Source organism: Phyllopteryx taeniolatus, chromosome 14 (genome assembly GCF_024500385.1).
Source record: "Phyllopteryx taeniolatus isolate TA_2022b chromosome 14, UOR_Ptae_1.2, whole genome shotgun sequence".
NCBI lineage: Eukaryota > Metazoa > Chordata > Actinopteri > Syngnathiformes > Syngnathidae > Phyllopteryx > Phyllopteryx taeniolatus.
Window position 1 is genome coordinate 13,439,966 of NC_084515.1, and position 26,138 is coordinate 13,466,103.

At 41.0% G+C, this 26,138-nt stretch overlaps 1 protein-coding gene and 1 long non-coding RNA gene across 10 annotated transcripts in view; one reads left to right on the forward strand and one right to left on the reverse strand.

Annotated features, from left to right (window-relative positions):
- The window catches only part of ralyl (RALY RNA binding protein like), a 45,085-nt gene that overhangs the window by 2,347 nt on the left and 16,600 nt on the right, over positions 1-26,138 (forward strand). For 3 of the 7 annotated variants that reach the window (XM_061797687.1, XM_061797688.1, XM_061797685.1), the window contains one exon: positions 17,752-18,029. In XM_061797687.1, coding sequence (XP_061653671.1) covers positions 17,774-18,029 — 256 coding nt within the window. In that variant the 5' untranslated portion in view covers positions 17,752-17,773. Of the gene's footprint in view, positions 1-6,364; positions 6,381-15,700; positions 15,785-17,751; positions 18,030-26,138 lie in introns of those variants that run through there. The other 4 variants (XM_061797690.1, XM_061797686.1, XM_061797683.1 and 1 more) reach the window with 4 other exon arrangements.
- Positions 11,297-25,271, reverse strand: LOC133489041 (uncharacterized). 3 transcript variants are annotated; one of them, XR_009791794.1, is made up of 6 exons: positions 25,117-25,271; positions 22,573-22,718; positions 17,838-17,945; positions 12,606-12,700; positions 11,684-11,903; positions 11,297-11,535 (listed from the first exon to the last, which is right to left on the reverse strand). It is a non-coding gene; the product is annotated as an uncharacterized LOC133489041 (long non-coding RNA). The 3 variants fall into 3 exon arrangements; XR_009791795.1 differs by having other exon boundaries at positions 12,592-12,700; XR_009791796.1 differs by lacking the exons at positions 22,573-22,718; positions 25,117-25,271 and adding an exon at positions 22,211-22,273.

The window sequence follows — 26,138 nt, forward strand, 5'->3', positions numbered from 1 at the left end:
TCAGAAAACACAACAAATAAGCAGAGTCTAGTTGCCATGATTCAACCTTTGCGTGTTACCATACAATGACCTGGATGACTGAGAGTCTACTCAGACATAAAGAAAAAACAACTTTTAGCAAGAACATTGGTTTTTTTTTTTCTTTCTTTCTTTTTTTTTTTTTTCTTAATTATTGATTTTGTGACAGTAAGTTGAGAACAGCTTAGGCAATTATCCTATTACGTTAATGACATGTGAGGTGTACATTTTTCATCAAGGTGCTTTGGGCACCGTGTTGTTGCAGATAAAGTGCTATATAAGTGCATTTAACATTTATCATCACAGTCATGTTGTCTGTTTCTTAGTGGGAATTAAAGTCGCTAGCTCCTTTTTTGAAAAATAGCCGGAAAAGTCGCTAACTTGGTCACATGGACTGTGCTTTTGTTACCTCTCAATTGGCAGCCATGTTGTTAGTGCAAGGAGTGCATTTCAACATGGACACACCACAACTATGTAAGTTGCTAAGAAAAATCGATGAAAAAAAAAACCCATCCTGAGCAATAAACTGGAAATAATCAATAAAAACCATGAATGGCCCAGCCCTACGATTAATCAATAGTTAATTTCCTCGATTAATCGATCGAGGAAATGTGGTTGCACGCCCTTAATCCTAATGTTCTATCGAAAGGTGATGGAAACATCACAGCGCGCATACAAAGTTACTGTGCGGTATCTGCAAATTGGACAATTTGCAGTGCAAATGTGTGCTGTGGCAAAACAAAACACTACCTGCCAATGCAGGCAGGGACAGCTGCGTTCCTCCCGCACACACAATCACACACACGTACACACGCAGTGTGTGGCATTGCGTCTGGATAACTGACAACCGCAGTCAGACATCACACACTTGGCAACTTGAAAACTGTCTTCATGAGTTGGTGGCAGGGAGGAGGATGAGGAGGAGGGTGGTGTCTAGTCCAAATTCTGCACTTGTTCATTATGCAAATCATGCTGGTAGATTTGAGTAATTGCTTGAAATTGACCGTGCAGCTCACCTGCTAAACATGCACGGCGGTGGGCAACCTGCAGCTTGAGGGCCATGCACTGTATCGGTCAACGTACACTAAAGCGTCCTTTATTGAGCCAACGCACATATTTGACATCGGAAAATCTCATGGTACACCACCAAACAAAAATGTCGGAAAAAAAATATACAGTATATATATATATATATATATATATATATATACTGTAGATATATAGATGAACAAAGATACGTTATTTGTAAAATAATAACTTTCTGACTAATTAAGTGAATCTGGATAATTTCACTTGATGTGGCACACTGCACTTAACATTCAAGCCAAAAAGGCTCATAATCAAGACAAAAATCCAAATTGTGTCACTTGAGCGATCCATCCATCCTTTTTTTTTTTAGTGCTTGTCCTCATTATGGTCATGGGCAAGCTGGAGCCTATTCCAGCTGACAATTGGACAAGAAGCGGGGTACACCCTTGACTGGTTGCCGGCCAGGGGCAGGGTGCTTACGTACAGAGAAACAAGCATTCGCAGTACACTCACGTTCACACCTATGGACATTTAGGATCTTAAATGAACCTAAGAAGCATGATTTGGGCTTGATGATTTTTGATTCTCGTGGAATCAACGTTTTCCTCATGGTTGATTCTAAAAAATAAAAATCCCAGATTCCTAAATATATTTTTGGGTGTGTTTCTTTATCATAGTTTTTGACGTCCTTGGCGGAGGTAATGAACAGACACAGAATATGACACCCGGAGGCTTAAGTACAAAGGAGTTTGAACTTTTCCCCATCCCTCCTCTAAATCATGTTCGAAGGACAGGACATTTGACATCGTTTCCGGCCCACAGACCTTTGCATGCTGGACATCAGGTCAAGCAAGCTGAGCATGAAATGTGCCGCTAAGCAAACAATGCTTATCTCCAGCCAGGGATGAGGCTCTGCAATAGCCAGCTTTAGGTGGACATGCACTGAATCACTATGAGCCACAAGGAGGGAATCGAGTTAAGGCAGGCAGGCAGGTAGGCGTCACTAAAGCCAGACTTAAAGCCTGTTTTCTGGCCCAGTGGAGGCCTACACACGCAGAATAAAAGACGCCTCAGGGGTCCGGTGTTGTCTTGGCCTGGTTCTGTTGACTTTTACAACTTGGGAACATACTTTTCTTCTTTTTGGCCCCTTGAAAAGGTACAAACGATTACCTTGGGAGTGTGGTCATTTGTCCTTTGTGTGTCGTGGTCAGTGGACAGGTTCTTGAACATCTAAAATAATGGCGTGAGAAGTGGGATGTTTAACAGTGGACCCACATCCAAAAGAGGAAGCTTGTGTAGCAGAACATGCAGCACTACCCGCTCGTCGTTATGTCAATTAGCCTTGAGCCACCCAGTTGGACGGGCCGCTCCTGTTACCTACGTGATCTAGTTAACTTTGGTGTCAGAAGTGGGATGGTCCGTCGTCTGTCTGCCTCTTTTCGGCGGCCTGTGAGATGGACCTGTGTGACAGTTGACACAAGTGCAATGGAGGCTCTATGAAATTGGAAATAGGGCTCTACTATTGCGTACTTGAGCTAGCTACCGCGCTCTTGGGTGTCAGACGTAGGAGGGTCAGCCGCAAGGTAACATAACTGCACGGAGCCATGGGACAAGTGACACCTGTGCAATACTGTAGGTGAATTGGAATGGAGGCATGACGACTACGTATGTGATCTAGCTACCGGCATCTTTGGTGTCAGAAGTGCTCCAATAGTGTACAGCACATCAGCCAAGTTACATGTCACCCAACCGGGAATATGTGCTACCAGGAAGCACGGGAAATGTTGCATCCCTATTTCTTCAGATTTGTATTTCTTTTTTGTGCTGCCGTGAGTTGGCCATGACCACTAACCCTTCCGTTTTCTGCTGGGAACGTACGGGAAAAAATATATATTCCTTTTGATCCAGTTGAAAGGTCAAAATAGAGATTAGTTTCTCGTTTCTTTTTGTACGCCTGCATGTGGAAGATAACACGCAGGGAGTCCAACCACCAGGAAGGGAGGCATGCCTGCGGTAGACGAAGAGGCTGAGAGAATGTCAACATTTACAAGCGCAACACTGGCATCATGTTCCATTATACATGTGCCAATGCCCACTGTTCCCTATTAGAGCTACTCTCTTCTTTCTCCACACTAAAATGTATCTTTCAACACGGCTCCCGGTCGTCTTTTCACAAACAACAGGCTCAGTGTGTGAGCGCCGTCTGTCGCGAGGCAGTGCCATTAGCCCCGCGGCGTCTTCATCTCAGCACCGGCATCTTTTCATTTCCCCCACTTCTTTTTTTTTTTTTTAAAGAGGAAATGGCGTTTGATTTCAGCACCATGGGCAGCCGCCAGGACTTTATTACGCCCGTTCTCGCCACAGCGTCTGGAGCGTCTTTGCTCACTAACCCCTGCCCTCGCCGCCGCACTGCATGCACGAGTCTGATGCTATTTCAAGCTCCGTGACCCCCATTCACAGGGCTCAAAAAGAGTTTTCATCCCCAGATAAGAAACAAAATGAGAATTCACATGGACACAATGGCTTCTTGTGTTCCTTTTAGAATTTCTATTTCTTAATCTGACAATGGGGAAAACGATTCAGCCGTGTATATAGATGTGCCAGTGTCTAACGTCGACAATGCAATGAGAGGACGTGCACAATACAGGCATGAGCCATACCTTTACAAAAACAACTGTAATCCTTTTTTTTTGTTTTTGTAAAGCACGAGAATTTAACTACGTAGTCTACCTCTTGACTCAGTGCACCTCCGTGTTAAACAGCACAAACAACAGATTGACTCAGTCAACGTCAACTACTACTAGAAGATAATTTAGCAGTCTACATCTTTGCTTCAATACGCCACTCCAGTCACAGAAGTAAGCGCAAGAAGCTAATGTCGAAGACTATGGCTTTACTCATTGCTCTTTCTTGTCACACAGCACAAAAGGATGAACTTGAAGTGCCCCACTTCAGCCAGTCACAGGAGAAAACGATTGCAAGAAGCTAACACCGCAGTCTACATGTTTACTCGGTGCCGCTTCTCGTCAAACATCACAAACAGAAGGACTCAAATGCACCACATTGGTCATAGAAGATACCTATAGCGCAAGAAGAAAACTAGCATTAAGAAGAAAACTACTGCAAGAAGCTAACGTCGCAGTCATCGCTCAGTGCACCTTGTCAACATCACTACTCTTGTCACAGAAAAAACAACTGGTGCAAGAAAAAAAACTGTCGCAAGAAGCTAACATCGCACCTTCATTCTGTGCGCCTCGTTGTTAGACAGCGCAAACAACAGCTTGACTCGAATGCACCACTCCCGTCACGGAAGAAAAATAGTGCAAGAAACTAATGTTGTCAGTCTACATCTTTACTCGGTGCTCCTTCTTGTCAAACATCACAAACAGATGGATTCAAGTGTACCATACCAGTCACAGAAGTTCTTTGCTCACTCTCCGGCTGAGAGTGACATCAAACCAAGCGAAAAAAACCTAATGTAGAAACCTATCAAAGTGAAATCAGTAGCAGCACAACACAGATAACAAAAGTTTCAAATCAAGGTCCTTTGTTCACAAAGGATTGGTCTATACAGGCTCCATCTGACAGTCCTAACCAGTAGCAATAAAAGAGTAAACAAAACGTTGTTCAATACCAGGTTATAGGTGAAAGTCCTATCAAGTCCTTTGCTAACAAAACATCTGGACAGCACTGGCTCTGACTGAAAATGTCCTACAAGCCACAAGAATGTCAACAAAACCAAGAAGTAAAAACCTACCAGAATAAAATCAAAAGCAGCACTTTGTTTACAAAACGTTGGTGAATACCAGCTCTGGTTGAGAGTCCTAACAACAAAAAGTATAAACTTACCAGATTTAAATCGCCATTCGTATGTTTTTATGTTCTCATTTTCTTGAACGCGTGAGCCTTTTAATCTTCTTTGGTCTTTTGGACACGTATGTGGGCACCACCAGTCGGGGGACAACATCCGGAAAAGGTCCTCCATCTTTGGATTAGCATTTTGTTGCACTTTTCTCGTCTTTCAATGCAAGGCTTTCTTGTGGTTGCGCTTTCATGGAAGAAGAATCCGTCTTAGCAAAATGGCCTCAGGGAACATTAGGCGCGAGCAGCCGTCGCCGTCAATTTTGATTCAGAAATTACATCATTTCAAAGGATATAGATTCTGGTTGACAAAGGAGAGAGACAGGGATTATTCCTTTTCTTCGTGCCAGTATGAAAGAAGAGGGGTGGGAGACCTGCAGGTGAAATCCTCGCATTTCCCGACACGGAGCGATTTCCCCACTTTTGCTACCAAATACTGCATAACCTCTCCTCCACCAAGTTTATTCTAAGTGGGTAGCTAAAGCAGCGAGTAATAAAATCGTAGCCAAACACGCTAACATTCACAGTGGTAAAAAAAAAAAAAAGGAAATACATTCTCTCTGCTAGTCATTCCTAATGTGGTTGCTAACCTGGCGCTAGAAGCTAATGTGGCAGTCGATATCATCACTCAAGTGTTAATTGTTCTTTGTATGTTTTATTTGACCATTTCATACATTTATAATATTGGCACTGCATGTACATTTCAAAAAAACAAAAATGTTGGTGTCAGAAGTGGGATACTGGCCTTATTATAGACTTATAGACTATACTTAGTTCTGTATAGATAGGCATCTGGATGTTTGTGATAGGACTCTCAGCCGGGGACAATCCATCTTTTTGTGAACAACTGACTTTGATTTGGATCTTCTGAGACTGCTGAGACTGGGATGGTGCATTTGAGTTCATCTGTCCATTTGAGTGTGCTGATTTTATTTGAGTAACTTTCTACTTCCTGTTCAACCTTAGGCTTGATAACACTCTCAGCCAGAGCCGATGATGTCCAACCAAGGATTTAGATTTGTATCACCTGTGAATAGTGTAGCGTGAGATGTTTTGGATTTCCCAGCTGTCTTGAATGCAGCACCAGTGTGGACCTCACAGATTAGGTTGGTGATATGTAATGAAAGACAAAACAATTCTGCGATAATCATCAAGCGGCTATGATGAGAAGGTGCGAGATAGCGAGCGGTGTCGCACAGATAACGATCCCTCTATAGGTCCCGCTGCTTTTATCTCCCGGCTGTCGTCGGCCGGGGCGAGGCTATAGGTTGCTTCCAATCAGATTAGGGCAACCCCCCGACTCCCGTGTCCTCACGCCTCGCAGCGCTGCCATAAATTCAGCGGGAAAGTGACAGATGAGGCTGATTGAAATCATGATGTATTCTCTTTACGGGAGGTCGGCGCGGTCACGGGCCCACCTGCTAACGCGGCCAAACAGCGGCTCGCTGCTCCAAAAAGGCAGTTCATTAAAGGTATGAGTAATATGTAAATGACTGGGGCTGATGTAGGGAACATAAAAAAGGAGAGAGTAATAATTTATAAGCTAATATCCACCTACCTCACTTGATGTATTCCTTGGTTCTTCATCTTTGGTAGTCGACTTCTAAGCTCGTTGAAGAAGCTTGGCATTGCAAATGTTTCGCCTTTCACCCTCCCCTATTGCTCCCTTTCCTTACTCTGCTCTACTGGTTTTGATCGCAAATGACAACACAAGGCAGCAAGTGAGCTAGTAGCTAATGTGAGAAGCTAATGTAGTCATTTTTGGTCACTGCTCCTTCTTGTCAAACATTACAAACAGATGGACTCAAATGCACCACACCACTCATAGAAAGATTTAAATTGAGGTATTTTGTTGACAAAAGGCTGGTCGATACCGGCTCCGGCTAAGAATTCTGGCAAGTCAACGGGAATGGAAATGAACAGAAAGTATAAAACCTACCAAAATAAAACCTGTAGCAGCACAAATCGATGGACTTAAATGTACCACATCGCTCACTTAAAATCGACTTCAAAGTCCTTTGTTCACAAGAAAAAGTTGAGTCCTACCAAGCCAACAAGAATGGTCATGAAAAACAAACCGGAGGTAGAATCCTACCAAAATAAAACGAAACCAGTCAAAGACGATCCAAATTAAAGTCCTTTCCTCACAAAACGTAAATTAATAACTATCCCATCTGAGAGTCCTATCAAGCCAACAGGAATAAGAATAAAAGCGAGGAAGTAGAAACCTTACCAAAAGAAAACGAGTAGAAGCACAAACAGATGCACTCAAATGTACGACACTGCTCCCGATCAAACCGACAGGAAGTAGAAACCTACCAAGATGAAACAAGTGGCAGCACAAATGGATGGACTTCAAATTATTCACAAAAAGTTGTTACATTTCGGCTTCAGCTTCAAATGCGTCCTCTTATTTCGAATGACTCAATGTTGCACATTAGTGCTCAACAGTCATGTCAGGGTTTACGTGGTAAACAAGAACTACAGCAGTGCCTTATTATATTCCCACAATAACAGGCAGCGTTGTTTCGTCCCTGCCGCATTAGCCGCTGTTTACCGTGCAAAGGGGGAGATTAGAATCCGCCGAGAGCGACACGGCCCGGCGAGGGCGTCTATTCATTAAGCCCTAAATTGCTAATTGAGTGTCGGAATGTTTCTGCCATGCATTAGCCGAGTCATTTGCGCTTTCAGCAAGGGAACGGGAAACAAATGGATAATGCAAAATTCTTATTAGAAGGGCACTGGTTTTGTTTTTAACACAATGTAATGTATTTTTAAGACCATACCTGAAAAGACATTGCCATGTTCATGTGAATCATCTATTTCAGTGTTAGTCATCCTAGAAATTGTTGTATTGTGTCCATTTCCAGGGGAAATTCATCTTCTGATGAAATGAAACACAAAGTTGGCCATTAGGGTGAATTCCAGTGCTTGTACTTTTACAAGCTCCTCCATGGGAATTCACTGAAATGAGCCACACTCGGAAGCAGGCATCCGAGACAGATGACAAAAGTTTAGTTTTTTTTTCTTTTTTTCCTGGGCCTTGTAATGTGGGCATGGCATCAAAGTTTGACGATCATTTCGAGGAATGGTCAGTAAAAAAATGTAGCCACGACGCTACATTTTCACCATTTATTCATTCATTCATCTGATCCTCACTAGGGCCAATCGACACAAAAAGAGGACACATGAAAAAGTTTCAAGGTTCCATGCAAAAAGTTTAAAGTCAGCCATTTTGGGCAAATTTCAGGGAAAACCTCTACTAGGATTTATTTTTTTATTTATTTATTTTGCCAATGCCATCAAATGTGGCGGAGCATGGTGCCAAAGTTTGACTTTCCAGTATAAGAAAAAGTGAGTGGAAAAATTTGCCACACGGGAACAGTTTTGCCAGGTGGCGAGAAATTGGGTGTACATGTCAATCATAATAGGACACACACGAACAAGTCAACAGGACTCGTTCCTGCAATTGGACGGGAAGTCATCCATTTATAAGCGGACATTTTGAGGAATTCCTACTCAAGAATTAGGCCAAATGAGGCCCATTTGGAATCAGGCATCCTAGACAGATGGCGACGCTAAGATTGCGAAACTTTTCCCCCTGGTCATCAAATGTGGGCGGAGAATGGCATCATAGTTGATGATCATTTGGAGGATTCATCACCATTCATCACCGCTCATAACTTTAATGCATATATGGCCCACTGGCCAAAGTTTTCCCCACCCCTTCTTTGATCCATCATGCTCAATGATTACTTTCCATTTAGCGCTAATGTAGCTTAACTCCCCAATCCATTGTTTAATTTTGACTTAATACGTGTTGATCAGTTTCACTCCCTTGCCTTTGTGCGGAAGGTCACAAATTATATGCAGCCGGCACGAAGCACCCGCGCTTTTAATCACTATCCTCCCCTTTTATGTAATTTGCCGCAGGGTTTTTTTTTTTTTTATTATTATTTTTTTTATAATACTTCGTCGCATTTTATGACACGTCAGTGCATAAAAGCAGAGCAAGCGGACCTGCGCCACGCTGTAGCTTTTAAATTAAGACAGTAAAAAAATGTAATTAGATTTGAGTCCACATTTGGTCCCTAATGCATTTGGCTGCCGTTCAAAGTAATTAGAAAAAAGATGATTATAGCCACGTATCCACAGTCTCTGGCGCTTTGATTCTTTACACTTATCTGTCACTGCGGTGTGTTGGTAGCGCGAGTGACATGTTTAATGTGTCACAGCAGACAGCTCATAAAGACGTCTGCAAATTAAACACAACCTTATTTCACACTAATGATGACAGCGCAGGTGAGACTCTTTGCTTTAGCGCATCGTTAAACACAGCATATGTACCAAGTTGACCCTAAAATAACACATTTGTGGTCATATTAAGGAGAGTAGTATCTCCGTTGTTGTCATGGCAACATCAGAAAATGGTGTCTGTGGCAGGGGTCCTGAAAAGGTGGACTACTTCACTTCTTCTGAGAACAGAGTAAATGTGTGTTTTGGCAAAAAAAAAAAAAAAAGTCATTTTTTCCCTGTCAAATTACCTTTCTATTCTTGTCATATTTTGAATTGTTACAAGTTTTTTTTTTTTTTATATTTTTGGGGGCTACAATTGAAACTTCTTGAAAATATTTAATAATAATTTATTATAACACTTTAATGTATAATTTTCAAATATTAATAATTCATCTTGTAAAATTTTCATAGTTTGTCTTGTAAAATTTTGATTATTATTTTTTTTTTCCTTAAAAGAGTTGGACTTTTTCACGTAATGTTTTCACTTTATTCTCTACAAATGAGAATAGTTTTGGACTGGACTTTTTTTGTAGAATGTTTTAACATTAGCAGTTTAATCTTGTAAAATTACCTTTTTATACTTATTATATTTCGACTGGTTAAACTGTGGGGGTTTTCCTTATAAAATGGTGATGTAGTATTTTAGTTCTCAGAAAATGACAACTTTTTCTGCTCAATTTGAAAATGTTACTGTCATAATATTACCTTTTTTTTAAGTACAATTTTATTCTCCTATTTTAAAAGGTAAAAACATTTTTTCCCCCTCATAAAATGATGACTTGTCCACTTGATAGTTATAATTTAATTTCAGAAAATGACCACTTTCTCCCCTTTAAAATGAAAACTTTCTTTGTACAATACTTATATTTTATCATCATACAATTACAGGATTTTTTTTTCTTGTAAATTGACATAATTCAACTTTTTTCGACAGGTGAATTTATTTATTTATTCATATATTTTTTCATTTTGTGTGGCTAAAGCAGGGGTCCTCAATAGGGGCACTCTGGTCCAGATCTGGACCCAGATGTCTTTCTTCGTATCACGAAACCAACACTTTTAATATAACCTGTGCCATTTATATTGGCTATATTTCAAAATGCGTATCCTTTTTCATTGAGGACCACCTATTGCTATACCAATGCCAATATTGGTGGACCAGCTTGGACACCTCATCTCTTCTGGCATTCAGAAGATGCTAACAAATGGCAGCCTTTCAACTTTGCCATGTAGAAGATTTTTTTGCTACTCTTGACATTGGAGTATATTTTAAACACGCCAGCATGACTCCCTTCTCCCACCTTTGCTGGCTGGGATGTTTACTGCCACAGTTGCCAGCAGTAACTGTAAGCAGCATACTTCGTTTTTCTTTCTTCTTAAATAAGCTGTGAGGATCTCAGAGACTATGGCAAAGGATTTGCTTTTGATGAGTTTTTCCTTATGACTATGGCAAAGGATTTGCTTTTGATGTGTTTTTCCTTATTTTCTTTCAATGAGCTTGAAGCGGTAGGAACTTCTTTACTGCCACTATTTGAAGGCACGTTAAGGAGAGCGGTCAACAAATGGAGAGAAAGGGTTTAACTGCACGCAGACTCTTCGTTAGGTACACATGCACACAGAAATATGTTAAGATTCTGCCAGATTTGTTTTGACTCAGCAAATTACATGACAAATCAAACTAAATATTGAACAATTACCATTGTACTCTTTTTTTCGACTTGTAAAATAAAAAAAATGTTCCTCTCATTGTGGGTTTTCTCAGGGTACTCCAGCTTCCTCACACATTCCAAAAACATGCTTCGCAAAATTTTGCCAAGTTGTGAACGTGAGTGTGGATAGTGTGCCCTGTGATTGGCTGGGTAAATAAAAACTGTACTTCAAAGTCAGAGTCATCCAGGTCAGATTTTCTTGACTCGACTCATGTATTGAATGGCATCAAATACGAAATGTACCTAATGAAGTTGCTGGCGAGTGTAGCTTGCAATAATATATTTTTAAGCTAGTGAAAAGGTTTGCCGAGTTGAAAGACCCGTTAGATGTCTTGTAAATGTCTCATAAGCCCACACGGTGTGAACACACGGGACAAAGATCAGATGTTTTGACTTTCATTTTATGCCAAAGCAGGGCGTGTATTTAAAGGCAAGCAAAGCCTGTTAGAACAGATGGAATTTGCAATGAATAAAGCAGCATTTGTAGGATGATTAAAGAGAAAATAACACTCAACTCCGCCTCAGGCTCTTGATGCTGCTCCTGCTGCTGTTGTTGGTGGTGGTGGAGAGCACGCAGAGGATCGAGATCGAATGTTTTCGGGAGGATGAGAAGATTGGAAAGCTGCAGGGAAATAAATGGGAGTGAGAGCACAGCCACAGGAAGGACGGCTACACCAACAGGAAGTGAACATAGAATCAAATATGGAGTTTTTCTCCACCCTTTGCACTCTTGTTGAAAGATGAATGTAAGGTGGATGAATGTATCGTACCTGGATTGAAGGTAGTTGGATTGGATGGATATATAGATGGGGTAGCTGATATATGTACCACGATGGATGGATGGATGGATGGATGGATGGATGGATGGATGGATGGCGTGTTCTTGCTCTGGCCTTTTGTTTTGGTTTGCTCACGATCCCTTAATGCGTTGCTTTCCAATCATTCTTGATGTTCACATTAATCTTCTGAAATGAACTTGCCAAGTTTGTTCTAAAGAAATTACAAAAAAGTGATATATTCAATAGAAAAAAATGACCCGTACAAAAGCATTAATAATTCTAATTAGCATACAAACGTGGAGTGTAAATTTTTTCCCCACTTCCTTCTTTTCAGCTGCTAATTAATGAGCAGAGGCCTTCTCTGTAACCCCCTTTGTGCTCAGCATGGGCTTCAATTCAGCGACTCCCAGTTTTGTCCAATTAGGTCTGCTTAAATGTGCTCATGCTTGCATAATCAACCGTCTAATGACCTCGCCGCTCGCAACTGCAGGCTTTGTCAGACTTGTAGGGTTAACCAGCTCCACAAAGCTGCAGTTGTCCTTCATTGTGTGCGTGTGATTTGGTTTCAATGTAAGAATGTGTGATATCCTGAAGGGAAATCTACTGTAGAGAATATTGCCAGGTTGAAAAAGAATCTGTTCATTCTGCATGCTCCACTGGGAAATATATTCTTCTTACCTATAGGTATCACATCTTTCATCCTTCTACCGTTCTTACATTTCAATCCAGAGACCTCCGGTGTTTATCGGGATAAATAAATCATTGGCAGATTGAGCTGACTTGCATTTCTTTTGGAAATCACATAGAGAACCCTTTGCGCAGCCACTTTACCGGTCCATCGTGTTGTTATTATTGTCAATATATACACTGTTGCTCACAAGAAGTTACACTTTACTTACTTTGGGCCACTTACATTTGCATCTTCTGACTTTTAAGTGCTGGATGGATAGTTGGCTGGACAAAAGGGGTTGATGGATAGTACAACCCCAATTCCAATGAAGTTGGAACCTTGTGTTAAACATAAATAAAAACAGAATACAATGATTTGCAAATCATGTTCAACCTATATTTAATTAAATATACTACAAAGACAAGATATTTAATGTTCAAACTGATAAACATTGTTGTTTTTAGCAAATAATCATTAACTTAGAATTTTATGGCTGCAACACGTTCCAGAAAAGCTGGGACAGGTGGCAAAAAAGACTGAGAAAGTTGAGGAATGCTCATCAAACACCTGTTTGGAACATCCTACAGGTGAACAGACTCATTGGGAAAAGGTGGGTGCCACGATTGGGTATAAAAAGGAGCTTCCCTGAATGGCTCAGTCATTCACAAGCAAAGATGGGGAGAGGTTCACCTCTTTGTGAACAAGTGCGTGAGAAAATAGTCCAACAGTTTAAGGACAATGTTCCTCAACGTACAATTGCAAGGAATTTAGGGATTTCATCATCTACGGTCCATAATATCATCAAAAGGTTCAGAGAATCTGGAGAAATCAATGCATGGAAGCGGCAGGGCCGAAAACCAACATTAAATACCCGTGACCTTTGATCCCTCAGGCGGCACTGTATCAAAAAAACCGACATCAATGTGTAAAGGATATCACCACATGGGCTCAGGAACACTTCAGAAAACCAATGTCAGTCAATACAGTTCGGCGCTACATCCGTAAGTGCAACTTGAAACTCAACTATGCAAAGCAAAAACCATTCATCAACAACACCCAGAAACGCCGCCAGCTTCTCTGGGACCGAGCTCATCTAAGATGGACTGATGCAAAGTGGAAAAGTGTTCTGTGGTCCGACGAGTCCACAGTTCAAATTGTGTTTGGAAATTGTGGACGTCGTGTCCTCCGGGACAAAGAGGAAAAGAACCATCTGGACTGTTATGGATGCAAAGTTCAAAAGCCAGCATCTGTGATGGTATGGGGCGGTGTTAGTGCCAATGCTGAAAGGTACATACAGGTTTTGGAGAAACATATGCTGCCATCCAAGCAACGGCTTTTTCATGGACGCCCCTGCTTATTTCAGCAAGACAATGCCAAACCACATTCTGCACGTGTTACAACAGCGTGGCGTCATAGTAAAAGAGTGCAGGTCTGAAAATGGGTGGCGCATTATGAAGCTTAACATATGACAACAGAGATCCCGGACTATTGAAGAGCTGAAGGTGTACATCAAGCAAGAATGGGAAAGAATTCCACCGACAAAGCTTCAACAATTAGTGTCCTCAGTTCCCAAACGTTGATTGAATGTTGCTAAAAGAAAAGGTGATGTAACACAGTGGTAAACATGACCCTGTCCCAGCTTTTTTGGAATGTGTTGCAGCCATAATATTCTAAGTTCATGATTATTTGCTAAAAACAATAAGGCTTATCAGTTTGAACATTAAATATCTTGTCTTTGTCGTGTATTCAATTAAACATAGGTCGAACGTGATTTGGAAATCATTGTATTCTGTTTGTATTTATGTTTCACACAACATCGCAACAACATTGGAATTGGGGTTGTACTTCCTGCGGCTTCTGAGGAAGCACGGCCTGCCACAAGAGCTGTTGAGGCAGTTCTACACAGCGGTCATCGAATCAGTCCTGTGTTCTTGCATCACAGTCTGGTTTGGTGGGGCTACAAAAAAGGACAAGCTCCGACTGCAACGGACAATCAAAACTGCTGATAAGATTGTCTGAAGGATAGACTGATGGATGGATCTATGCATGATAGTTGATAGATTGGTGGATAGAGATGGATTGTGGTGGATTGATCAATGGAAGGATGGATGGATGGATAAATGGGTAGATGGTACAGAGGATGGATGAGCGATGGATGGATCGATTTTCGAAGGATGGATGGATAGCTGAAAGGATAGATGGATGGATTGAAGGATATCTGCGGGATGGTTCAAATGATAGATTGATAGATGAATGAAATAATGGATGGATGAATGAATAGAAGTGTCATGGTCTGTGTTTTGGTTTGGGTTGTTTAGTTTTGTTCCATGTTTTCCTGTGTTCCATGTTTGTCGTGTGCTCATTTGGTTGTTGTGTCCACCTGTTCTCGTCTACCTTGTGTCGACCAATCCGCTCTCTCCAGCCACTCGTGTCTTGCCCAGGTGTTCCTCGTTGCCTCGTCAATCTGTTTGTATTTAGTTCCCTGGTTTCTTGTCGCTTCATTGTCGTTGTCACATGTCTTTGCAGTATGTCATTGTCAGGTGTCATTGTCTCTGTCTGTGCCATGTCATCGTCGGCAGTTGTCGCTCAGTTATTTCATCAGTCATGTCTTGTTTCTTGTTTTGGGTTTGCTCAAGTGTTTCTTTGTTACTTTGTTTTTAGATTTTGGACTCTGTTAATTTAGCATTTAGACTTTTTCACGATACTTGTTTTCCTTTGTTTTTGGAATTAAATATAATTTTTTTATATACTCCTGCACTACCGCGTTGCCTCCCTGCTTCCCTGCACTTGGGTCCTCCATGTTCTTGCCTTGCCTTCCTCACCTTCGAACAAACCCCAATCGTGACAAAAAGGATGGATGAATGTTAGGATGATAGTTGGCTGTAAGGATAGATTCATGGAGGATGGTGTGATGGATAGATGGATAAATGGCAGAATACATGTATGGAATAATGGAAGTATCCAGTAGATGGGTGATAACTCCTGTCGGATAGATAGCTGGAATAATGGAAGGATAGATGGATAGATGGATGGTTCAAAGGGTAGATTGATGGGGTTGGATAGATGGATGAATGTTGAATTCGTATTTTTCTGTTGTTATAGTTGTATGGAAAGATGGACGTTCATACAGGAGTTGAATGATAAGTGAATGGCGCATATTGTCATCATTGTCCTTTTGCTGCCAATTACAAAATGCTCATATGTTCTTCACCGTGAATATTAATGATGCTTGAATGTGGGTATAAACTCTGTGAGACCCCCAAAACTTCTTCTTCTCTCATGTCACAATCAGACCTGCTGAGCCCCTTGGCGGCGTGCGGCATGATGGGAACAAACACCTCGTGCTGCAGGCAGGATGTAAACATACAATGGAGCACTGTTAACAAGGACAAAAGCATTAGCTGCTGCAAGGCTCAGTGCAGGTGATTTGTCTGACTGACGTGCACCTCCAGGAAAACCTGTTAAATGTGCCAATACACATATATATATATATATATGTGTGTATTTATTATTTTTTTAACCGAGGCAGTTCACATCTCATGGGGGAAGCATAACTATATAAAGGCGTGCAACAACTGTGAAAATGTGCTGTTTCCAAACGTGAGGCTTAACATTTAGAGATGTGTGTGAATCTCTAAAACACAATGTTCTCCGACCTAGTCGCAAATTCATTTTTTTTAAACCCATCCTCTGTTACCCACTGACAACATTCGCCTATCTACTGTTTTTCTGCCCTCCTGAAATGCCCCAACATGCTGCAAGATGGGGACGAAGCCCTGTCTAATATAAAAGTAGTGCTTCGGCACTATCTAATGGCAGATAGGCACAGTATTTACAACCCCAATTCCCATGAAGTTGGGACGTTTGAAACATAAATGAAAACAGAATACAATGATTTGCAAATCATGTTCAACCTATATTTAATTGACTATACTACAAAGACAACATATTTAAAGTTCAAACTTTGTTTTTAGCAAATAATCATTCACTTAGAATTTTATGGCTGCAACATGTTCCAAAAAAGCTGGGACAGGTGGCAAAAAAGACTGAGAAAGTTGAGGAATGCTCATCAAACACCTGTTTGGAACATCCACAGTACAGGCTAATTGGGAACAGGTGGGTGCCATGATTGGCTATAAAAGGAGCTTCCCTGAATGGCTCAGTCATTCACAAGCAAAGATGGGGCGAGGTTCACCTCTTTGTGAACAAGTGCGTGAGAAAATAGTCCAACAGTTTAAGGACAATGTTCCTCAACGTACAATTGCAAGGAATATAAGGATTTCATCATCTAGGGTCCATAATATCATCAAAAGGTTCAGAGAATGTGGAGAAATCACTGCATGTAAGCGGCAGGGCCGAAAACCAACATTGAATGCCCGTGACCTTCGATCCCTCAGGCGGCACTGCATCAAAAACCGACATCAATGTGTAAAGGATATCACCACATGGGCTCAGGAACACTTCAGAAAACCAATGTCAGTAAATACAGTTCGACACTACATCCGTAAGTGCAGCTTGAAACTCTACTATGCAAAGCAAAAGCCATTTATCAACAACACCCAGAAACGCCGCCGGCTTCTCTGGGCCCGAGCTTATCTAAGATGGACTGATACAAAGTGGAAAAGTGTTCTGTGGTCCGACGAGTCCACAGTTCAAATTGTTTTTGGAAATTGTGGAAGTCGTGTCTTCCGGGCCAAAGAGGAAAAGAACCATCTGGACTGTTATGGACGCAAAGTTCAAAAGCCAGCATCTGTGATGGTATGGGGCTGTGTTAGTGCCAATGGCATGGGTAACCTACACATCTGTGAAGGCAATGCTGAAAGGTACATACAGGTTTTGGAGAAACATATGCTGCCATCCAAGCAACGTCTTTTTCATGGACGCCCCTGCTTATTTCAGCAAGACAATGCCAAACCACATTCTGCACGTGTTACAACAGCGTGGCTTCGTAGTAAAAGAGTGCGGGTACTAGACTGGCCTGCCTGCAGTCCAGACCTGTCTCCCATTGAAAATGTGTGGCGCATTACGAAGCGTGAAATACGACAACGGAGACCCCGTATGGAGTAAATGAGGATAAAGATTATCTTCCGTTGTTTGGTTCCAAATGCAATTGAGTCGGACGTGTTTGTTCCACAGTGTTGCGTGCAAACAAAAACAGCAGTACCTACCAATGCACATAAACAGTTGCTCCGATTAATTAAAATGTGGACACTTACCACATTACACTCCAACATTAAATATGATATTACATTATGTGGCGCTGTGTTCCAGTAGACTCTGACATGGTTGCCCCACAATGTTATGTGTTTCCACGTTTATGTTACCACTACTGTATATTGCATTATCATTCACATTCACAGCAATAACAGTCTCCTTTGTGTTTTCCCAGCAGGCACTGCGGCAGGTCTAGGATGACTGGCAAGAGCCAGACCAGCAACGTGACCAACAAGAATGACCCGCGCTCACTCAACTCACGTGTCTTCATCGGCAACCTCAACACGGCGGTGGTGAGCAAGGCCGACATCGAGGCCATCTTCGCCAAGTACGGCAAGATCGTGGGCTGCTCCGTGCACAAGGGTTACGCTTTCGTCCAGTATTCCAGCGAGAGGAACGCCCGGGCGGCCGTGGGGGGCGAGAACAACAGAGTCATTGCAGCACAGTCGTTAGGTAACGTTGATTTCATGTTACATTATCGGTATTCATACAAAGTACCCCTCGATTAATCGGCTCCATTTGGATTTTAATAAATTATAGGGGCAAAAGAATATAAAATGTGTGTACCAAGCCTAATACAATTGTTTTTTTCTGGCTCAAATTGAGGCAGACGTTGAACCATTCTGAACTGCCCCTCTTTCTGTGACATATTTACATTATCTGTCTTAAGTAACATATTGCCCAGGACTGTTCCGGATACAGCACCGCCCGTTGACTTAATAGCGCAATTTCAATTATAAATGACACGGTATGGCTGTTGTTATGCCCGTTGTTCTGTCGTCCCTCCCCCAGTCGCTCAGCCCCTCTATCTTGTTTTCTTTCTCTTCCCACCCTATCCTCTATCCCTCTACTCTGTCTCTCCATCTCAACCCAACCTCCCCAGCCAATTTGTCGTCCCACAGAGTCTGCGTTCTGTTCAAGGTTTTTTCCCTTGGAGCGAGATTTTCCTTACCTGTCGTCAAATGCTTGCTTATGTGGGGTTCAGTTAGTTTTCTCATATACTGTACATACAGTACAATATATATAATGTATGAGGAGTGTGGTTCTTGGCCTGCTCAATGTGTAAAGCACCTTGAGATAACTAAACTGTTGTGATTTGGCGCTATATTAAAACCCAATTTAGTGCAAAATGACAGTTTTGATGATGATCAGAGCTTTCTGGACTCCGTCTAATTCCAGGCTGCCTCCAAATTTTATATGTAGGAAAAAACCTGCAACAAGCAGGAAGGGTCGATTAGCAATTATTCCCAAAATGTAAAACACTTGACACTTAGCATCTGCATATTTCAGGATTTGTACCCTTATTGAATTTTTTTGACACATTTTTTTGTTGTTGTTTGCAGTCTTTGTGACCTTGAATGTCTCGCGAATAGGAATATAAAGCAGACCGAAGAAGAAAGCGAAAGTCAGGGTGAGCTGGTGCACGTCTGTGCGTCTATGGATCCCTCCCTTTAAATCCTCTCAATATTACTTATTGATTTGTTCATCGGCTCGTCTATAGTCCTTGCCCTTCCTCTCGTTGAATATAAATGAACTTCTTTCTGCAGTGAGTAGTGTTCACTTAATTGGACTGAGGGGAAGTGTGTGTGTGTGTGTGTTTGTCATGTACATTAGGGACCAATCCCATTGATAACAGGGGTGAAAACACCCTTTCCATCGACATCGTAAAACCTTTAATACACTCAATGTTTAAGTCACATACAAATGGTAATTGCTAGTGCGCGAATGCGAATCGCGATCGCTGACCGTTTAGCATTTAGCATTTTCCTGACTCAAATTTTGCACACCAAATTTATACCATACTCTCAGTACCAACATATGCAGGATAAGTATCGAAGTCCATCCCTCATAGATGAGAATAAAATGCATCTTAGTAGTTTTTAAAAAATGGTAATAATAGTGAGAGGGAGTGATTATTATTCATCTATTCAACCAATGCTCAATAGAATCGATTCTAAAAAGATTCGATAGTGACAGCCCTGTTTTCCAATGACGGTTTAGTGCGACTTTTTGAGTAATATTGTATCCAGCCTACTAGAAAAGTAGAAATTTCTTTGGAGTTAATCAGAGGCACCGTAAATAGTTGCAGGTGTGTGCTGTCTCCCGTTTAACATGAGTTTGAATGTGATTGGTTGAATCTGAACACAGCCACATCTCTAGTAACAGAGGGCGTGCACAGGTGTGCAACCACTTTATCTCAAGTGTTTATTTTCACTTCCCGTCTTGAAAGGATTTCTTTTACTTTTTTTGAGTTGTACAGACTACAGGTCACATTAAAGGGGGGGCGGGAAGTTTTGACATAATCTTGGTGTTTTTTATATCACAAAAACCCGGCATTTAACAAGTGCGTGTAGACTTTTTATATCCACTGTACTGAAATAGTTCAGCCCTTTTGTAGCCCTCGAGGAGTTGCAATTACCAAGGCTTGTGTGGCCTGCTTCATTCCCACTGTGGACCAAAATATGGAAATTAGTGCTGGTTGCGTGGCACGGTGGACGACAAATCCAGCTTCGCCTGTGTGGAGTTTGCATGTTGTCCCCATGTCTGCGTGGGTTTTCTCCGGTTTCCTCCCACATCTCAAAAACATGCATGGTAGGTTAATTGAAGACTCTAAATTGTTCGTAGGTGTGAATGTGAGTGTGAATGTTGGTATGTTTATATGTGCCCTGCGATTGGCTGGCGATCAGTTCAGGGTGTACCCCGCCTCTCCCCGAGAGTCAGCTAGGATAGGCTCCAGCACGCCTGCGACCTCAGTGAGGATAAGTGGTGTGGAAAATGAATGAATGAGTGCTGGTTGCTGGACAGGTGCCATCTCACTGCTGAGGTGCCCTTGAACCCTCGCACGCATGTGTGTGTGTGCGTGCGTGCGTGCGTGTGTGTGTGTGTGTGTGTGAATGAGAGAGCACAAAAATTTAATTTTCCCCTCAGAGAAGGTGGCGGCTCCTTTTACTTCTTTTGCTGTACAAGGTTAGGAGCTATGTGCCGTTAAAGCAACTGAGCATATGATTTTTTAATTGAGCTTTTAGGCTGCACTGTCACAATTACTCACCCCGCTGTGTCTTTTTTGCCCACTTCTGTATTAAAAGATCATTATTAACTTGTCTCTGCAAAGTAAAGTAAAGAAGATAATAAGAGAGTAAAATGTGTAGCAGTCTGTCAAGAGTAAAATGAAGGGGGAATAGTGTGTTAAAACAGACACTGTGGAATTTGGTTAGGTTCAAAACGAAGATACAACAATGGCAATTTTTTGGTTCATATTGAGGAAAATAAATCCCAAATAGGAAAAAATTGAAATCCAAATAATGTGTGCTAGGGTCAAATTGTGGCCATCATAAAACCTTCATTGAACTAACAAGTTCTCTTATCTAGTTTTCTGCTAAAAATAATGAAACTGGCAGTCATTTCCAATAATACCAATCGGTTTTGGAGCAATCGGTAAATAATTAATTGCCCTGGGAACGGCCATTTTTCATCACCAAAGTCAATACGCAGCCACGTCTTGGTTTGTCATTAGCGACAATTAGCTACATAGATGGTGTGGACAAAGGAATGTACTATACCACAATGCGGCAGTATTTACTCATATTTTATGGATCGTCACTGTTGGGCAGAATCCTCCCACCTCCAAAATGACAACTTTTGAGGAATTAAAAAAAAAAAAAAACATCTTGCTTGAGTTTCCAAACACTGCTTTGTTCAATTTGGTATTATACCTTGTGATGCTTTCATACACTGTTGCACACTCACATCAACACAACAAGCACCCTAAAATTATGTTCAATCACTAAATTAATACGGTGTCATTGATAATAATGGTAGTAACGTGGCGCCATTCCGCCGTGGTCTGATGACGCCACCACCACCGTACAAAAAGCCTTAAACTTCACAAAAGCAAGCGCCCGTGTCACGTCATCTTCCCAAACTCTTTTTCAAAGGTGAATGATGCAATCAATCAAACAGTGACCTGACAAAACCCTTGTATAACCCGAATCTGATCTATTTTTTTCCTTCCTTTCCTATGAGCATCTTTTCTATATACTTTCTTCAACCCTCCTTCCAACCTCCTTACTTCTACCGCCCTTTCTTCTTTCGTTTTATCCTTCTTTCCTTCCTTCTACTCATCCTTATTTCCTTCCTTCCTTGCTTCCTCAGTTTCATATTCCTTCCCTCTTTCCATCTTTCCTTCTTCCCTCCCTCCCTTACACCTCTTTCCTTTCATCATTTCCTTCCTTCCTTCCTCCCATCCTTTCCTTCTTTCCTTCCTTACAGCTACTCTTTGTCTATCCTTCCATTCATCTGTCCTTCCTTCTTTCTTTCCTTCCTCCCTTTAATACGTTAGTTTCAAAAGTGTATACAGTACCTCCTTTTGTCCCACACTGTCTATACAGTATAGCCTAGACTAGTATTAAGAATGCACAGAAAGTGTGAGTGTAGCACCGCAGGTCGCCTCTCTCAACATGAACTTGTGAACTGTATCTTTAAAACATGAAGTTCACGTTAGGCTACGCTGTCGAGGGGGTTACGCTTTCCTCTTGTGCTGATGACTCACAGGCCTGGAGGAAGTTGACGAGGTCACATCAAGATCACACTGACATATTACGTGTGTATATTGTGTGTTACGCTAATTCACTTACGACGAGCTGATGTCCAATCCAGTCGGATGGCGACTGCTGACTCAGTATGTGTCCGTTCGTGTAGTGCTGAATCATGCATGTACTGTGTAATAGTCCTGCAGTGCCTCTTTGTGGATGAAACACGCCACTGCAGTTTCTCACTGATAATGCCATTTTGTCCAATGTATTTTTATTTATAGTGTTATTGGGAAGGCGTTTTAAATGTTGTTTTACGTAACAGTACTTAAGATCTCAACATGGGCCAAAAAAAAAAAAGTAGCATTTCTCCAATTTTTAGTAGCTTATGTATTTTAGGATACATATCATCACTGAGCAATGAAAACTTAAGTACATCTCTGACTTTGAACATCCGCCATACTGACCTGATTTGGTTTCTTTAGATGACTATGTATTCCCCAAGGTGATCAAAAGAGCTCAGCGGTCAACATTTCGCCGCAGATGATGATGTCATTGATGACGTAGAGGACTCAAGCTTCTATGGAGAGGGGATCCATAAATTCAACGACCGCTGGAATAAGTGTGTAAAGTTAAAAGAGGACTATGTTGAAAAATAAATGTTGCAATTTGCCATAGAAAAAATGTACCCTAGGCCATGAACCTTCAGGGCCCCCTCTATTACTATATTTTATGTTCTATTTGTTTTATCTTAATGGTTTTTTAAATTTTATCTTATATTTCTCACATTTCATGTTTTATATTTTGTTTTATTTTATATAATACATATTTGTATTATTTTGTATATATTTTATATTGTATAAATGTTTTAAATATTTGATTATTTTTATATATTTTTACACTATTTCGTTTAGAGTACATTATATATGTTTTCTTTTAGTTAACCACTGCATGCTTTTTTATGAATTGAACAAATGTACTTATTTTTCATATAATAGTATATGTTTTGCATTTCTAGTTTAATCAATAAGCTGATATTTATCTCTGCCAAACTTTTTTTTTTTTTTGTATTTTCCCAGCTCTGTGAACACTAGATGGCGCTACTATTAAATTTAACAGTATGTTCGTGGGGGGAGGGGTTTAGGAGTTCATTTTTCAGCTGCTAATTTTTAAATTATGAGCACATTATTTTTTCTCCTGTTATTATCGCTTATTTGCCTTAAGAAACCAAGCCAAAAACGTGTGTGTGTGTATGTATGTGGGTGGGGGGGGCTTGATAGCCGCAAAACCCATGTGATGATAATAAGACGCATTAATTATACAGTACCAAAGTGGCTTATCTCCTGTGGCCCCCAAGGCAGCAACAGCTGTCAAACTGTATGTCTGTCTGACTGTCAAGTGTTCAACGCTTTCAATTCATTGAAAGAGACGAGACGGATGAAGGGCGAAACAAAAAACGAGCGACCTTCCATTTAGAAGCGAATCAAAGTGCACATTTGCACTGAGGGAGGTCAGTGCTCGTTTCTCGTCGCGAAGATGCATGAATTTTACAAGTGTGTTCAAACTGACTCATTTTATCGTAGAAATTATACATTAAATAGTGGCGTCCCCTCTAATACAGGGTATCTGCACATTTTTAATCAACAGAATATTCAATTAACTACTCATAAATGTGACAGTCCTTAAATCTGCCGTTTAAATGTCCTAAAAATGCCAAGACACTAAACAACATTGTTAACAGAGTGCTATATTATCAGGCCCATTCATACGGGGGGTCTTAAATTAACTCTAAAGAGGTCTTAAAAATGCCTTATCGACTTCCTTGACCCCCTAGATACCCTTAAACAGACACAGTGACTCACTTAGTCACTGCGTACATCCACTTGAACTCATTAGCGCCTCACATCAAAGAGACGAATAATAAGTGTCGAAAGCAAACACGGTCGCCAGACTATCAGTAGTACCATTATTAATTAACGAAAACGAGTGTGAATAACCCGATAGTTTCTGCTCGGCCATAAATTGAACGCTTGTCACTGTCGTTAAACACTTGTCACTTTTTGCCAACCAACACACCACCTGACTATTTGGTGATGACGCTCCTATAACGTAACCCACGGCAAAAATATAACAAAAGAAATGGCAAACGTTCGAATCTCCATTACCCACTCCTTCGTGATCACATGTTGCGAAGGGAAGGCCTTAAATGTTCAAAGTGTTGTAAATTAACATGTTCAAAGTGGTGGTAAAATGACTGAAATGTGGCTTCCTTAAACCTGTAAATACCCTAGAATAGACGCCGCGCCTCAGTTAGTCACTAGTTGGCCTTACAATTACTGGGGCGACTTGGTGCAGAGGGGAAGTGTACACCATGAAAGCAGAGGGTCGCCGGTTTGTACGCCCGCCTGACCTTTCGTCGTCGTGTCCCTGGGCAAGACACTTAACGCACGTTGCCTAAGAATGAATGAATGCGGTTGGAGGTTTGTTGCTGGTCGGAGGGGTCGTAGGTGCAGAATGGCAGCCGCGCTTACTAGCGTACTACAACTTGGGTGAGACTGTGGCGTAAATCATCGATGTGTGCAATTGTGCACTGTTTCTGAGTGCTTTGAATAGCGCTACGTAAGTGGTATGCATTATTATTCGTATTTAAATACCACAAGTATGCAAAACAGCGATACTCGAGTAAAAATACAGGTATCTCAACACAATATAACTGGTAGAAGTTCAAGCCACTTTGTAGAATGTTACTTGAGTAAAAGTGTGAAAGTATCTGACAGTAAATGTACTTATCAAAAGTCATTTTCTCACATTGAATGTGCTTAAAATCCCAAGTATTTGAAAAAGTGAGAGGTTAGAGTTGTTTTTATTCATTCTATTTTTTTTTTTAATATGTATTATACTTCAGTGGTTTCGTTAAAGATCTGCTTGTAGGCTAATGTGCGACGCTAGCATATGTCAGCCTGGCTATCACGTTAACCATCCGTCTAATAGTAACAAACAAGATCACTGACGTTTTGACTTCACTGGATTCATATGAATTCCACGATTTCTGTCACTGTAGGTAGGCATAAGAAAAGAAGAAAGAAAAAAAACCTGAAAAAAATTTGAAAGCACGTTTCCCGTAGAAAAATGAATGATCGTCCCCCCCCAAAAAAATTCCTCCACCCCCGAGGAAGCGTTGACAAATGGTACGGTCTGAAGCGGCTCGGCTGTGTGTCTGGAGCTTGAAGCACACACGCAGGCTGTTTTGGGGGCGAAGGAGAGGTGAGGAAGAAGAGGTAAATAAGAGGTAAAGTTGATCTTGCATCCTTTTCGTCCGTTCCTGACATGTACAAAGGCAGGCGCCGCCGCGTTCAGAGATGTGAGTATACATACTATACAATATGTGCTCTTGGTATTCAGTGTTGGGTGAAAATGTGCTGGCAATAGTCTTTCAAATTGATTCTCTAGCAGTTACTACTGGACATGCGAGGATATGTATGTCTTTTGCATGCGAATTGAGCACACTACAGTGTTATTACATTCATACAGTACATTTCCAATGCTGACCAATGCAATTAAATGCTCCGTCAATGTTTTAAGTCATGACAGTATATCCCAATAAGGGGGAACATGCATTGGATTCGTAGTCTCTCAAAAAGATTAGGTATCAGCTTTTTTATGCATCGAGTGGGAATTTTGTGTGTTTGCGATAGTACGGATCAAAAATGGTATCATAGGGATGTAACCCTTTTGATGAGCGTTTACGGTACATATAGATCCAAATTCCTTTCTTTATTTTACTGTAGTTTATTTTTTTAATTCTAGTATTTGTTTTATAATTTTTTTTTATTTTTTTTTAAATACAAAAAACATTTGGCTTCCTTAAACCTGTCGATACCTTTTAATAGGCACAGTGACTTAATTAGACAATGTAAATGTTTATATTTTTATTTTATTTCTAATTAAAACATATTTTGGGGGTTTTCTTTTGTCACCCAATCACAAACATTCTAAATAAAATTAAAATAAACCAATATTACTCATTTCTTCA